Source organism: Salmo salar, chromosome 11 (assembly GCF_965601325.2).
Source record: "Salmo salar chromosome 11, fSalSal1, whole genome shotgun sequence".
NCBI lineage: Eukaryota > Metazoa > Chordata > Actinopteri > Salmoniformes > Salmonidae > Salmo > Salmo salar.
In genome coordinates this window covers 7,211,945-7,226,126 of record NC_138301.1, presented here as the reverse complement: position 1 = coordinate 7,226,126, position 14,182 = coordinate 7,211,945, and the positions used below count along the sequence as shown (strand labels likewise).

The 14,182-nt window shown below is 44.2% G+C and overlaps 1 protein-coding gene across 1 annotated transcript in view; it reads left to right on the top strand.

Moving 5' to 3' along the window:
* Positions 1-13,938, top strand: part of LOC145858979 (protein arginine N-methyltransferase 3) — a 51,951-nt gene extending 38,013 nt beyond the window's left edge. The window contains exon 8 of the mRNA XM_082957687.1: positions 11,181-13,938. Coding sequence (XP_082813813.1) covers positions 11,181-11,330 — 150 coding nt within the window. The 3' untranslated portion in view covers positions 11,331-13,938. The remainder of the gene's footprint in view (positions 1-11,180) is intronic.
* The last annotated feature ends 244 nt before the right edge of the window (positions 13,939-14,182 follow it).

Below are 14,182 nucleotides of genomic sequence, written 5' to 3'. Positions count from 1 at the left end.
TTGCACCTACCCAAAGTTTTTCACAAATATTCTTGTCGTGTTACTGAATGTATCTAGAGTATTTTCAGATTTTGTTTTCAACAAATGCTGAGAAAAGTACAGTAAATGTAAAGTGCACATAAAATAAAAAGTGTAATGTTTGGATTCAGTCTTGTCAGGTGAATTGTTGTCCTCGTCTTTAGTCTAATAATTTTTCCATAATCTCCAAACTGTTCCCTTTTAATTGCTACCATGGTTATGCATATGGTTTCCATATTTCTCCTGTAAGAAACATTCAAATTTAGCCCTATCCATATAGTCCAATTCCCACGAGTGTAAGGGGTTAAAAGCATTAGCTAATCGCAATTAATCACAATGAATTTGCTCAAATATGGCCCAAAAGAAAGATGTTTTCATTTATAATGCAGTGCATTGAGTTAGAGGCTTTGATTGTAAGGGATGGGAACACAACATTTTGTTTTGATAGCATTTTCGCCATAAACAACACAAGAGTAACTAACTGTAAAATACAGCTAACTAGTTATGCTCCCAGTGTTCAAGAAGACCTACTCCCTCTGTCAATGTTATTGAAGTTTAACACTTGCTCACAGCACACACGCAATCTCTCTTTCTCACACAAACACACACAGCTTTAAGTACTGTTAAAGCTTCAGGCATTCTAAATGAGTGTGACTAGGAAAAAATAATACTGGCTCTAAATAACACAAAAGATTTTGGCTCCCCTTAATTTTTGCTTTATCATATTTGGTTAACATTACACAACATGTTTTATGGCAGAATGTGATTGTCTCTTGTGGAATTACTTAACTTGGTGGAACTTGATGCGCACCAGATTCATTCATATAGAAATTAACTGACAAAATGTTGTTTGTTCAAAAGAATGTTATTTTTGGGGGGCAGCGCTCATTAGAATAATACCCAGCATGCTTTGCAACCACACATTTGTATGTTTACATTTTGGTAATTTAACTAAGGTAGATGAACAACCACATGTAAAACGTTTACGTAACAGTTACTGAGAATGTTGTGGTAGTTAAACTGGTCTGTTGGTTAGTTCACTGTACCTTTTAAGCCCTGCTGGTTTAGGAGCTGGCAGAGAAACTCAAGGATGAGTAAGAAGCAGATGGGAGCACAATGCTCCCTATTTAAATCTTCACTATACCATTATTAATTGTAAATAAAACTTTGAAATGTAAAGAAGTGCTTTTTTTTAATTTAGTAGTTAGGACTAATGCAACTTAAAGAGCACAATTGATTCATTTGGGAGGTACTTGTTCTAATTTAGTTTAAATATATATTTTTTTAATTTAACCTTCATTTTGACATGGAATACATATTGAGACCTAAGTCTCTTTTCCAAATGCACCCTGTATAATAAAATATAAAACACATTAAACACTAAATATATACTGAATCAAAAAATAAATACACAATTTTTTTTTTTACTGAGTTACAGTTCATATAAGGAAATCCGTCAATTAAAATAAATTCATTAGGCCCAAATTTATGGATTTCACATAACTGGGTAGGGGCACAGCCATGGGTGGGCACACCCACTTGGGAGCCAGGCCCACCCACTGGGGAGCCAGGCCCAACCAATCAGAATCTTTTTTTCCACAGAAAAGGGCGTTATATACAGTGCATTCGGAAAGTATTCAGACCCCTTGACTTTTTCCACATTTTGTTACTTTATAGCCTTATTCTAAAATTGCTTGAATTTTTTTCCCCTCAAATCTACACACAAAACCCCATAATGACAAAGCAAAAACAGGTTTTTATAAATGTACGCATTTATAACAAAAAATAAAAAAATAAACACCCTTTGCTATGAGACTTGAAATTGAGCTCAGGTGCATCCTGTTTCCATTGATAATCCTTGAGATGTTTCTACAACTTGATTGGAGTCCACCTGTGCTAAATGCAATTGATTGGACATGATTTGGAAAGGCACATCTGGCTATATAAGTTCCCACAGTTGACAGTGCATGTCAGAGCAAAAACCAGGCCATGAGATCGAAGGAATTGTCTGTAGAGCTCTGAGACAGGATTGTGTCAAGGCACAGATCTGGGGAAGGGTACAAAAAAATGTCTGCAGCATTGAAGGTCCCCAAGAACACAGTGGCCTCCATCATTCTTAACTGGAAAAAGTTTGGAACCACCCAGACTCTTCCTAGAGCTGGCCACCTGAAGGACAGACCATGAAAAACAAGATGCTCTGTTCTGATGAAACCAAGATTGAACTCTTTGGCCTGAATGCCAAGCGTTATGTCTGGAGTTAACCTGGCACCATCCTTACCGTGAAGCATGGTGGTGGCAGCGTCATGCCTTGGGGATGTTTTTCAGCGGCAGGGACTGGGAGACTAGTCAGGATCGAGGGAAAGATGATCCGAGTAAAGTACAGAGAGATCCTTGATGAAAACCTTCTCCAGAGCGCTCAGGACCTCAAACTGGGCGAAGGTTCACCTTCCATCAGGACAACAACCCTAAGCACATAGCCACGACAATGCAGGAGTGACTTCGGGACAAGTCTCAATGTCCTTGAGTGGCCCAGCCAGAGCCCGGACTTGAACCCGATCGAACATCTCTGGACAGACCTGAAAATAGCTGTGCAGCGATGCTCCCCATCCAACCTGACAGAGTTTTAAAGGATCTGTAGAGAAGAATGGGAGAAACTCCCCAAATACAGGTGTGCCAAGCTGATAGCATCATACCCAGGAAGATTCGAGGCTGTAATCGCTGCCAAAGGTGCTTCAACAAAGTACTGAGTAAAGGCTCTGTAAGGGCAGTTGTACAACTGAATGCATTCAACTGAAATGTGTCTATCCTATTTTAACCCAACCCCTCTGAATCCAAGTAATTATGTAAATGTGATATTTAAGCTCCCTGAGCTCTTGCTTCTGGGCCGGGTCGAGGTCCTCATTGCTCGGGACCACCACTGGTTCTGTTGGTGTCCTGGGTCCCGACCATAACACGGCCAAGGCTGTCCGCTCGTGCCACTTCTTCAACAGGTTCACGTGGTAAATCTGTTGAGGTTTCCGTCTCCCCGGTTGTCGTACGCGGTAATTGACAGGTCCCAGCTTCTCGACCACCTCGTATGGTCCGTGCCATATTGCCAGGAACTTACTTTCGGCCGTGGGGATCAATACCAACACCCTGTCTCCCACCTGGAATTCTCGGGGCTGGGCTCCCCGATTGTAGACCTGGGCTTGGGCGCGTTGGGCCTTCTACATGTTCCCTCACGACTGGCCATATGGCTGTCATCTGCTCCCGCATCGTCTCCACGCGCTCTACCACGCTGCGTAAGGGGGTCGGTTGGGCTTCCCACACCTTGGCGAGGTCCAGTAGGGCACGTGGCCTCCTCCCATAGAGGAGTTCGAAAAGGGAAAACCCAGTGGAGGATTGGGGTACTTCTCGGATTGAGAACATTAGGTGGGGTAGTAGCTGGTCCCAGTTCTTCCCGTCCTGCTTGATGAACTTCCGCAGCATCTGTTTGAGCGTTTTGTTAAAGCGTTCGACGAGCCCATCCGTCTGCGGGTGAAAAACGGAGGTCCGGATCTGCTTGATCTGCCGGAGGGCACACAACTCTTTCATGAGGTGGGACATAAACTCTGTACCTTGGTCTGTCAGGATCTCGTTCGGGATGCCTACCCGGTTAAAGAGGTGGACCAGCTCCCGGGCGATTCCCTTGGATACTGCCGCCCGTAGGGGAATGGCCTCGGGATACCGGGTGGCATAGTCTACTATTACCAAGATGTACCTGTGTCCTCGTGCAGTCTTTACCAGGGGTCCAACTATGTCCATGGCGATTCATTCAAGGGGCACCCCGATGATCGGCAGGGGGACCAAAGGGTTTCGGAAGTGTGCTTTCGGGGCAGTGAGTTGACACTCCGGGCAGCTGCGACAGTAGTCTTCCACGGCCCTCCTCATCCCTGGCCAGTGGAACCGGGCGGCGATCCGTTCCCGGGTCTTCTCCATTCCCAGGTGCGCCCCCAACAGGTGGTTGTGGGCCAGCTGAAAAACGGTTCCTACGTACTGTCGGGGCAGCAACAATACCTCTTGAAGTTCCCCCTGTTGGCGCGACACCTGATACAAAAGGTTATTCTTAATTTGAAAATGGGGGTATCGCCAGTCACTCATCCCCGGAAGTAGCTGTCCATCCACCGCTATCACTTGGGCGGCGGCAGCTTTCAAATTCGGATCCTCCCACTGGGCCGTCCCGAATTGTCCCCTCAGTTGGCCCCCAGTGGGCGTCTCGACTGGCCCCTCGAAATCGAGGGGGAGGCTGGACTCCTCCTCCAGGGGTTCCCCAGGAGGTTCGGGTTCCAGCGCCCCCTCTGACTCCGGAGTCGTAGACACCAGCTGGTTAACAGGTTGCTTCCGGGCTGCACAGGCTATAGATTGTCCCCACTCTCTTCTTCAGCCGGCTCGTACCTTCTTCCTCAACTCATGCCCCCATAGGGCCGCGAACAGCGGACAATCTCGTCCTACTAGGAGAGGTACCGGCAACTCTCTTCAAATTATATCGTTTTATAGATACACCTCTCCTGAATCGAACCACGTTGTCCGATTTCAAAAAGGCTTTACAGCAAAAGCAAAATATTAGATTATGTTAGAGGAGTATATCGTAAAAGTAGCCACATAGCCATTTTCCGACCAACCACATGCATCACAAATAACCAAAAAACAGCTAAATGCAGCACTAACCTTTTACAAACTTCATCAGATGACACTCCTAGGACATCATGTTACACAATACATGCATTCTTTTGTTCGATAAAGTTCATATTTATATATAAAAACAGCATTTTACATCGGCGCGTAACGTTGACTAACTATTTTCCCTCAAATGCATCCGGTGAAACAGTGCTACAATTTACTAAATTACTATTCGAAAACATTTTTAAAATGTAATATTGTCATTCTAAGATTTATAGATGAATATCTCTTGAAAGCACCTGTAATGCCAGATTTAAAAATAACTTTACTGGGTAATCACACTTTGCGATAAAAGGGGATGCGATACTCAGAAAATAGGCTAGCAATAGCAATAGGCTAGCCATCTTGGAACAATCGCATATCACATCTAGTCTTGTATACTATTGTCAATAATCCCTTACCTTTGATTATCTTCATCCTTAGGCACTTCCAGGAATCCCAGGTCCACAACAAATGTATTTTCGTTCGAAAAAGTTAATCCTTTACGTCCCAATAGCTTGTTCTTGTTAGCGCTTTCTGAAGGCTTCACCAAAAGTTCTGACGTGCGCGGGGCTCCTCTTTGAAAAAAATGCTTTTTTTTCTTATTTAGGTTCGTTCAAACGTTGGATAACATAAATCTGTAGGGCCTTTTTCAACGAGAGCTCCAATAAGATTTGAGGGGGACGATTGCATTGTGTTTCAAAACGTTTCGAAAGGGGAGGGTAACCGGGGGCGCCGGCGTCATAATGGTGATGGCCCTCTCCGTGTGACCACGTTCCACTGCGTCTCATTCATTCAGTTTTAACAGTAGAAGGCTCAAATCACTTTGTAAAGACTGGGGACATCTAGTGGAAGCAATAGGAAGTGCTCAATGAACCATAGCTCACGGTGTGATTAATAGGCAACGTGATGAAGTTGAGTTCGCAATTCAGAATTCCACTTCCTGTTTCGATCTGTCTCGGGGTTTTGACTGCCATATCAAATCAAATCAAATTTATTTTTATATAGCCCTTCGTACATCAGCTGATATTCTCAAAGTGCTGTACAGAAACCCAGCCTAAAACCCCAAACAGCAAGCAAAGCATGTGAAAGAAGCACGGTGGCTAGGAAAAACTCCCTAGGAAAAACTCCCTAGAAAGGCCAAAAACCTAGGAAGAAACCTAGAGAGGAACCAGGCTATGAGGGGTGGCCAGTCCTCTTCTGGCTGTGCAGGGTGGATATTAAAACAGAACATGGTCAAAATGTTAAAATGTTAAAATGTTCATAAATGACCAGCATGGTCAAATAATAATAATCATAGTAGTTGTCGAGGGTGCAACAAGCACGTCCGGTGAACAGGTCAGGGTTCCATAGCCGCAGGCAGAACAGTTGAAACTGGAGCAGCAGCACGGCCAGGTGGACTGGGGACAGCAAGGAGTCATCATACCAGGTAGTCCTGAGGCATGGTCCTAGGGCTCAGGTCCTCCGAGAGAAAGACAGAAAGAGAGAAAGAGAGAATTAGAGAGAGCATATTTAAATACACACAGGACACCGGATAAGACAAGAGAAATACTCCAGATGTAACAGACTGACCCTAGCCCCCCGACACATAAACTACTGCAGCATAAATACTGGAGGCTGAGACAGGAGGGATCAGAAGATATGAGTTCTGTTATACTCACAGACACCATTCAAACAGTTTTAGAAACTTTAGGGTGTTTTCTATCCACAAGTATTAATTATATGCATATCCTAGTTTCTGAGTTTGAGTAGTAGGCCGTTTAAAATGGGCACACATTTTTTTCAAAATGCGCTGTGGCGCCCCCTATCCTAGGCGACCGTCAAGAGGTTAAAGAGGTGGAAAGGCGAAAGCAATATGGCCTCAGAGGGCAAAGTGGAACAATCCCCATATTACTTTCATCAATCCAGTCCTTTCAGATCTGTGCATACCAAATGTGTAGGAGTTCAGGAAAGGGGCTAGGGCCAGAACCTCTTTGAGAGAAGGAAAGGAGGAAGATGAGGAGAGGTGTAGTAGAGAGGCGCAGAGAAAGGGAGAGAGCGAGCGAGATGTCTTTGGTCTGCTGCATAATAATTCAAAGAGATTATTATTCAAATGAAGACAACCTTTCAGCAGAAAGAGGGGAGAAGATAAGAAAGGGAGGGAGACAAACAAGAAGCCAGCTCTAATTTACAAGTCACTCCGACTGCAATTGCCACCATCTCATGGCCCATGCATGAACTTAAAAGATGATGGTGATTCTCTCGTAATTCAAAGTAGTGTTAGGGTCTACATTCGTCCCCCCTGCCCAACAGTAACCCAGTCTTTTCCACTCCAGAACCTAAGTCGCTATCTACTGACTGGCTGACTGTTTTAGTCCTGGTCTGTCCTTTTCTCAGGACCAGGTCGTTGTTAAAACGCTCTTGCAACGTACCCCGACCACGTAATTTAGAGCCCAATTTCAAGGGACACTGCCTCACCTGAAGGAGAGGGAGGGGGAGGGAGAGAGACGGCGAGGAAGAGAAACGTTTGGAAGGAAAGTTACGCCTCCCTTTTTCTCCCATGATGCGTTGGGACTATCCCTTCAAGTCTGACAGTCTCACAATCCGACCCCTCTACGCCCTTCTCATACACACACACACACACACACACACACTGCTTATTAGCAAAACACAGAAACACAGGAGCCATCTCCACGTCGCTGCACTGGGGGTGTGTGAGGGGAATACTACTGATACCAGCACATCTCTTGTCTGAACTACACTGAACAAAATAAATGAAACATGCAACAATTTAAAACATTTTACTGAGTTACAGTTCTAATAAGGAAATCAGTCAATTGAAAGAAAATAATTAGACCCTAATCTATGTTGGTGACAGATCCTTAAAAAAAAAGTAGGAGCGTGGATTAGAAAACCAGTCAGTATCTGGTGTGATCACCATTTACCCCATGCAGCGCAACACATCTCCGTCGCATAGAGTTGATCAGGCTGTTGATTGTGGCCTGTGGAATGTTGTCCCACTCCTCCTCAATGGCTGTGCAAAGTTGCTGAATATTGGCAGGAATTGGAACACGATGTCGTACACTTCAATCCAGACCATCCCAAACATGCTCACTGGGTGACATGTCTGCTGACTATGCAGGCCATGGAAGAACTGGGACATTTTCAGCTTCCAGCAATTGTGTACAGATCCTTGCGACATGGGGCCGTGAATTATCATGCTGAAACCTGAGGTTATGGCGGCAGATGAATGGCACGACAATTGGCCTCAAGATAACGCTGTCTGCCCGGTACAGTTGAAACTGGGATTAATCCGTGAAGAGCACACTTCTACAGTGTGCCAGTGGCCATCGAAGGTGAGCATTTGCCCACTAAAGTTGGTAACGACGCCGAACTGCAGTCAGGTCAAGATCCTGGTAAGGACGACGAGCACGCAGATGAGCTTCCCTGAAACGGTTTCTGACAGTTTGTGCAGAAATTCTTTGCTTGTGCAAACCCACAGTTTCATCAGTTTACTGGGTGTCTGAGCTTAGACGAATGTGGAGTCTGGCGTGGTTACACGTGGTCTGCGGTTGTGAGGCCGGTTGGACGTACTGCCAAATTCTCTAAAAACAACGTTTGGGGAGGCTTATGGTAGAGAAATGAACATTCAATTCTCTGGTAACAGCTCTGTTGGACATTCCTGCAATCAGCATGCCAATTGCACGCTCCCTCAAAACTTGAGACACCTGTGGCATAGTGGTGTGTGACAAAACTGCACATTCTAGTGGCATTTTATTGTCCCCAGCACAAGGTGCACATGTGTAATGATCAACTTCTTGATATGCCCCACCTGTCAGGTGGATGGATTATCTTGGCAAAGGAGAAATGCTCAATAACAGGGATGAAAACGCATTTGGGTGAAGTTTTGCCCATTCCTCCTGACAGAGCTGGAGTAACTGAGTCAGGTTTGTATGCCTCCTTGCTCGCACACGCTTTTTCAGTTCTGCCCACACATTTTCTATAGGATTGAGGTCAGGGCTCTGTGATGGCCACTCCAATACCTTGACTTTGTTGTCCTTAAGCCATTTTGCCACAACTTTGGAAGTATGCTTGGGGTCCTTGTCCATTTGGAAGACCCATTTGCGACCAAGCTTTAGCTTCCTGACTGATCTCTTGAGATGTTGCTTCAATATATCCACATCATTTTCCTCCCTCATGATGCCATCTATTTTGTGAAGTGCACCAGTCCCTCCTGCAGCAAAGCACCCCCACAACATGATGCTGCCACCCCATGCTTCAACGGTTGGGATGGTGTTCTTCGGCTTGCAAGCCTCTCCCTTTTTCCAGTTCTATTATTGTTTCATCAGACCAGAGGACATTTCTCCAAGAAGTACGATCTTTGTCCCCATGTGCAGTTGCAAACCGTAGTCTGGCTTTTTTATGGCGGTTTTGGAGCAGTGGCTTCTTCCTTCCTGAGCGGTCTTTCAGGTTATGTTGATATAAGACTCGTTTTTACTGTGGATATAGATACTTTTGTACCTGTTTTCTGCGGCATCTTCACAAGGTCCTTTGCACTTTTCGCACCAAAGTACGTTTCTCTCTAGGAGACAGAACGTGTCTCCTTCCTGAGCGGTATGACGGCTGCGTGGTCCCATGGTGTTTATCCTTGCATACTATTGTTTGTACAAATGAACGTGGTACCTTCAGGTGTTTGGAAATTGCTCCCAAGGATGAACCAGACTTTTGGCGGTCTACAATTTTTGTCTGAGGTCTTGGCTGATTTTTTATTTATTTTCCCATGATGTCAAGCAAAGGGGCACTGAGTTTGAAGGTAGGCCTTGAAATACATCCACAGGTACACCTCCAAATGACTCAAATTATGTCAATTAGCCTATTAGAAGCTTCTAAAGCCATGACATCATTTTCTGGAATTTTCCAAGCTGTTTAAAGGCACAGTCAACTTAGTGTATGTAAACTTCTGACCCACTAGAATTGTGATAAAGTGAATTATAAGTGAAATAATCTGTAAACAATTATTGGAAAAATTACTTGTCATGCACAAAGTAGATGTCCTAACCGACTTGCCAAAACTAGTTTGTTAACAAGACATTTTTGGAGTGGTTGAAAAACGAGTTTTAATGATTCCAACCTAAGTGTATGTAAACTTCCGATCTCAACTGTACGTAAGAATACTGCTCCCTGTTCACCCATGACTGCGTGGCCACGAACGCTTCCAACTCGATCATCAAGTTTGTAGACACAACAGTAGTAGGCCTGATTACCAACAATGACAAGACAGCCTACAGGGAGGAGGTGAGGGCCCTGGCGGAGAGTTGCCAGGATAATAACCTCTCCCTTAATGTCAACAAAAGGAAGGAGCTGATGGTGGACTTCAGGAAACAGCAGAGGGAACAAGCCCCTATCCACATCGATGGGACTGCAGTGGAGAAGGTGAAAAGCTTCAAGTTCCTCGGCAAACACATTACTGACAATCTGAAATGGTCTGTCCACACAGACAGGTGCTGTTGCGCCTTCTTCACCACACTATCGCCCCATTATGACAGAAGAGTGCTACGGGGCAATAGTAATTTAGTTCAGTTACCTTTGCCTTCTTGGGTACAGGAACAATGGTGGCCATCTTGAAGCATGTGGGGACAGCAGACTGGGATAGACCCCAATAACTTTATAGTCTCATTCTCATTATGAGGGTTTTGAAAAATGAGGTGTTTAAATCCCATTTGACAACCTGCCTTTTTAGCTTGGCCTTTTATCAATGATGTGTTTTATGTTCTTTGATTCTGTGTTTGTTTTTAAAAATGTATTGTTTTAAGTGTGTTGCTATTTTAAATGCACTTCAAATAAAGTTTGTGTTGAAGTTTGATTCGATATTGGATCTTTAATTGATGAAATGACGAGTCGTATGAATATAGACTCCATTAACTTTATAGTCTATCATTCTTATTAAGATGTTTTAAAAATGTATGAACTACTGGTTATAGGCTTACTAAATACATTTTTGAGCTCAGTTTTTATCATGACCGGTGAGCCAACTCTAGCAATACCATTACCTGTCCTTCCTAGTATCATCCAACTAGGCAGGCAGCAGAATAGAAGCCATCTGGCGCTGTCAAGACTTTAGTTTATCAAACGTTTTTTTTAACTACCTTTGTATATTTTTGTCTGCATACTGCAATTCATCTTTTAGCTTTTAGCTGCGAATGTGTACAAGACAGCCTAACTAATAATACAACCTTCATTGAATTAATTGTACTACTTTCTAAGAAATGAATGTGAAGACTTGAATGTGATACAGTACAATCAAATCTTTATCGATCCATTATACAGAGACAACGGAAATGTGTTACTACTTGCTGTCACAGTACCCATCCCCACCTCACAATTACTCACATTACAGTCTGGGAGCAGCACAGGGTCAACTTAGGGGCACACCGGTACAGCAACCCTCCGATGCATGTCTCCCTGACCATTTTATTGTACTGATCTGTCCTCTCTCTCTCTTCTAGGGTTACTTTCTGCTGTTTGAGTCAATGCTGGATTCGGTTCTCTACGCCAGAGATCTCTACCTGGCCAAGGGGTGCTCAGGTGAGACACACACACACATACATACACTTTACCTTACTGATTTTATTGACCCTATACCCTCATACAATTAATAATACACTCCTATGCAAATGGCTTATAGTCTAAATGCCTGAATAAATATCATACCCCCCACCACAAAAAAACTAAAACAACATAAAAAATACTTGATCAGGTTTTTTACCGTCTCTCTTTTGCCCTACCTATTGTGGTTGATGATATTGTGGGTGGGGCTTAAAATGGTATTAGATATTGCATGACTGTCATGTGACCACAACACCTGAGCAGAGCTATCAGGCAGCTTGTTTTTCTGGTATGGACACACATGGATGCAAACACACAGGAATGGACACGCACACACACTTCAGTACTGGTCCACCGAATGCCCCATGTAGGAAGTGTAGTAGAAGGCAGTAGCCATCCAATGCCAGTTCAGTGTGGTTTTATATGTACATTTACAACATTTTATTGTGCGTGCCTGTCTCCAGAGCCTTATCTCCGGCCGCGCATGCCGCTTTGCATTTTACTGTGTATCGATTTAAATTCGAAAAGGGGTGAAAGCAACTGGAGTTTTAAATTACAGGAGAAATCACTTGTGGGAGACTTGACTGCCTTATTTTTAACTGAAGCGGAAAGCCACTGCAGTTGATGCATTGCAAAGGTCTTTTCACTTATATATGGTTTTCCTTGATGTGCGTATGGGTAAGCACACTAGAGCAGGGACGATAAATGGAAAATTAAACACCAACATTGTCTTCATCTTACCGAAGCAACTTTCCTTACGTCACATCATTTTTTTCCCCCTCTCGATGTGCGTACTGATTGAGCAATGCTGGAAGTAATCTCTCGTGGACAGAAACACATAACAACTGGTATTGTAGCTTAGCGTCTGTCAACAGACTGGGATGCGACGACTACCGAAGAACTTTGTTCCGGTGCGCAGATTTTTCGTCACATGACCATTTGGACAAATCACGCTTAAAAAGGTTAAAAAGAAATCATATCATTCTAGATCCTATTTTAACAGGTTGCACATCAAAATGTAAATCATGCATTCTCCGGACGTTAGATGAAATAGCAAACTTTTTTTAACCATCCCATCTCCGTTGTCTTACTTCTTAAAGGCACTGGGAAAAGTTGGTCAAGAACCCTGCCACTAATGTAAATTAACTGTGCATTAAAAGTGAATCAAATCGTTGTATTTATCGTTATCGAGCAAAATGGGTCAATTTATTGAGATACAACTTTTTGTCCATATCGCCCAGCTCTAGTGTGTTGACAGATGGTACACTGTACAGTATTTTCACTGCTTTTCTGCCTTTCTGACCGGGTGTTTTTGTACCTTTTAGTGTGTGTGTGTGTGTGTGTGTGTGTGTGTGTGTGTAGCCCATGCCGGCATGTGCACACACTGGTGTGTGAGAGAGCATATGGATATTCAGGGTCAGCTCCTGTCTGTCACTGGCCAAGCTTAATGATTTGTGACAAACAGGGCCTGACACAGGAGTAGTTCCGAGATGCAGTCTTTTGCTGCAGAAAGATCACACACCTGGAGAGGGAAGGGGGGCGTAGAAAGAGAAAAAGGTGGGGAGAAGAGGGTGCAGACTAGAGGGAGAGAAGGAAAGAGCGATTAAGAGTGAGAAAGAGCGATTAAGGTGAGAAAATGAGAGGGCAGAGAGCGGGATGGATAGAGAAAACGAGATGAAGAGGAAAAATGGGGCAGAGCCAGATGAGGGGAGCAGAGGGCATTGAGAGAAAGAATGAAGGATAAAGAGTATAGGTAAGATACTGAATTCCCACCTCTGATTTCTCTTGGTTGGAATCCATTATTTGTCAAGCATTCTCTCATAACTCTTTTTGGGGTTTCTTATTTCACTGATGTGCGTGTGTGTGCATTCATGTGTGTTATTTCTCCATCTCCTGGGTTGCAGTAGTACGTGTGTTTTACATTAGTGTGTTTCAGAAGTTCCCTCATTCCACCAAGCACATTAACCTCCTCTTCATCCCTAAATGTGTCCCCATTCACCAGGGTAGTCCAGTGTCAAGGGATAAGGGATCTTTTTTTGTCCGTCCACCCCCTCCTCCTCCCTTCATGGCCGACCAGGAGGGGGGGATGACAAACGGGCTGTGAGCAGCGAGTCGAGAAGGACACAGATGTCAAAGCCATGAATCTGGGGATACCTGTGTACACCCCCCCCTCCCCGACTCGTTCTCTCTTTCTCTCTCTCTCTTCATCTACAGTACAGCACCCCTCCTCCTGCCTCTCAATTTTTTTTCCCTATTCATCTCTACTTCTCTCACGCCCTCCTTTCTCTCCCACCCTTCTTTCTCTTTTTCTCTCCCCCTTTCTTTGACAGGCCTGTTTCATTCCTGCCCAGTCAGCATCCCCCTCCTCTCACCTGGCCCTCATAATTACTCACTTGCTCCAGTAGTCAGGGAAAAATGAAGTGACAAATCTGTCATCATGGGTGGTGGTGTGTGTGGCTCTTCAGCCACGGTGACACCTGCCAATCAGAGGAGCCCGTGAGACGACCATCACATAGCTGTCACCATCCATTGAGTCTTCCTGTTACTGACACAACACGACTGACGTTATTATCACAACAGACCTAGCCTACTAGTAAGTCTAGCTAATGTATAGACATATGGGATGAGTAATGCAAGATATGTGAACATCATTATTATAGTGGCATTAATAAAGTGACTAGTGATCCGTTAGTGGCCAATGATTTCAAGTCTGTATGTAGGCAGCAGCCTCTGTGTTAGTGATGTCTGTTTAACAGTCTGATGGCCTTGAGATAGAAGCTGTTTTTCAGTCTCTCGGTCCCCAGCTTTGATGCACCTGTACTGATCTCGCCTTCTGGATGGTAGCGGGGTGAACAGGCCGTGGCTCGGGTGGTTGTTGTCCTTGATTATCTTTTTGGCCTTC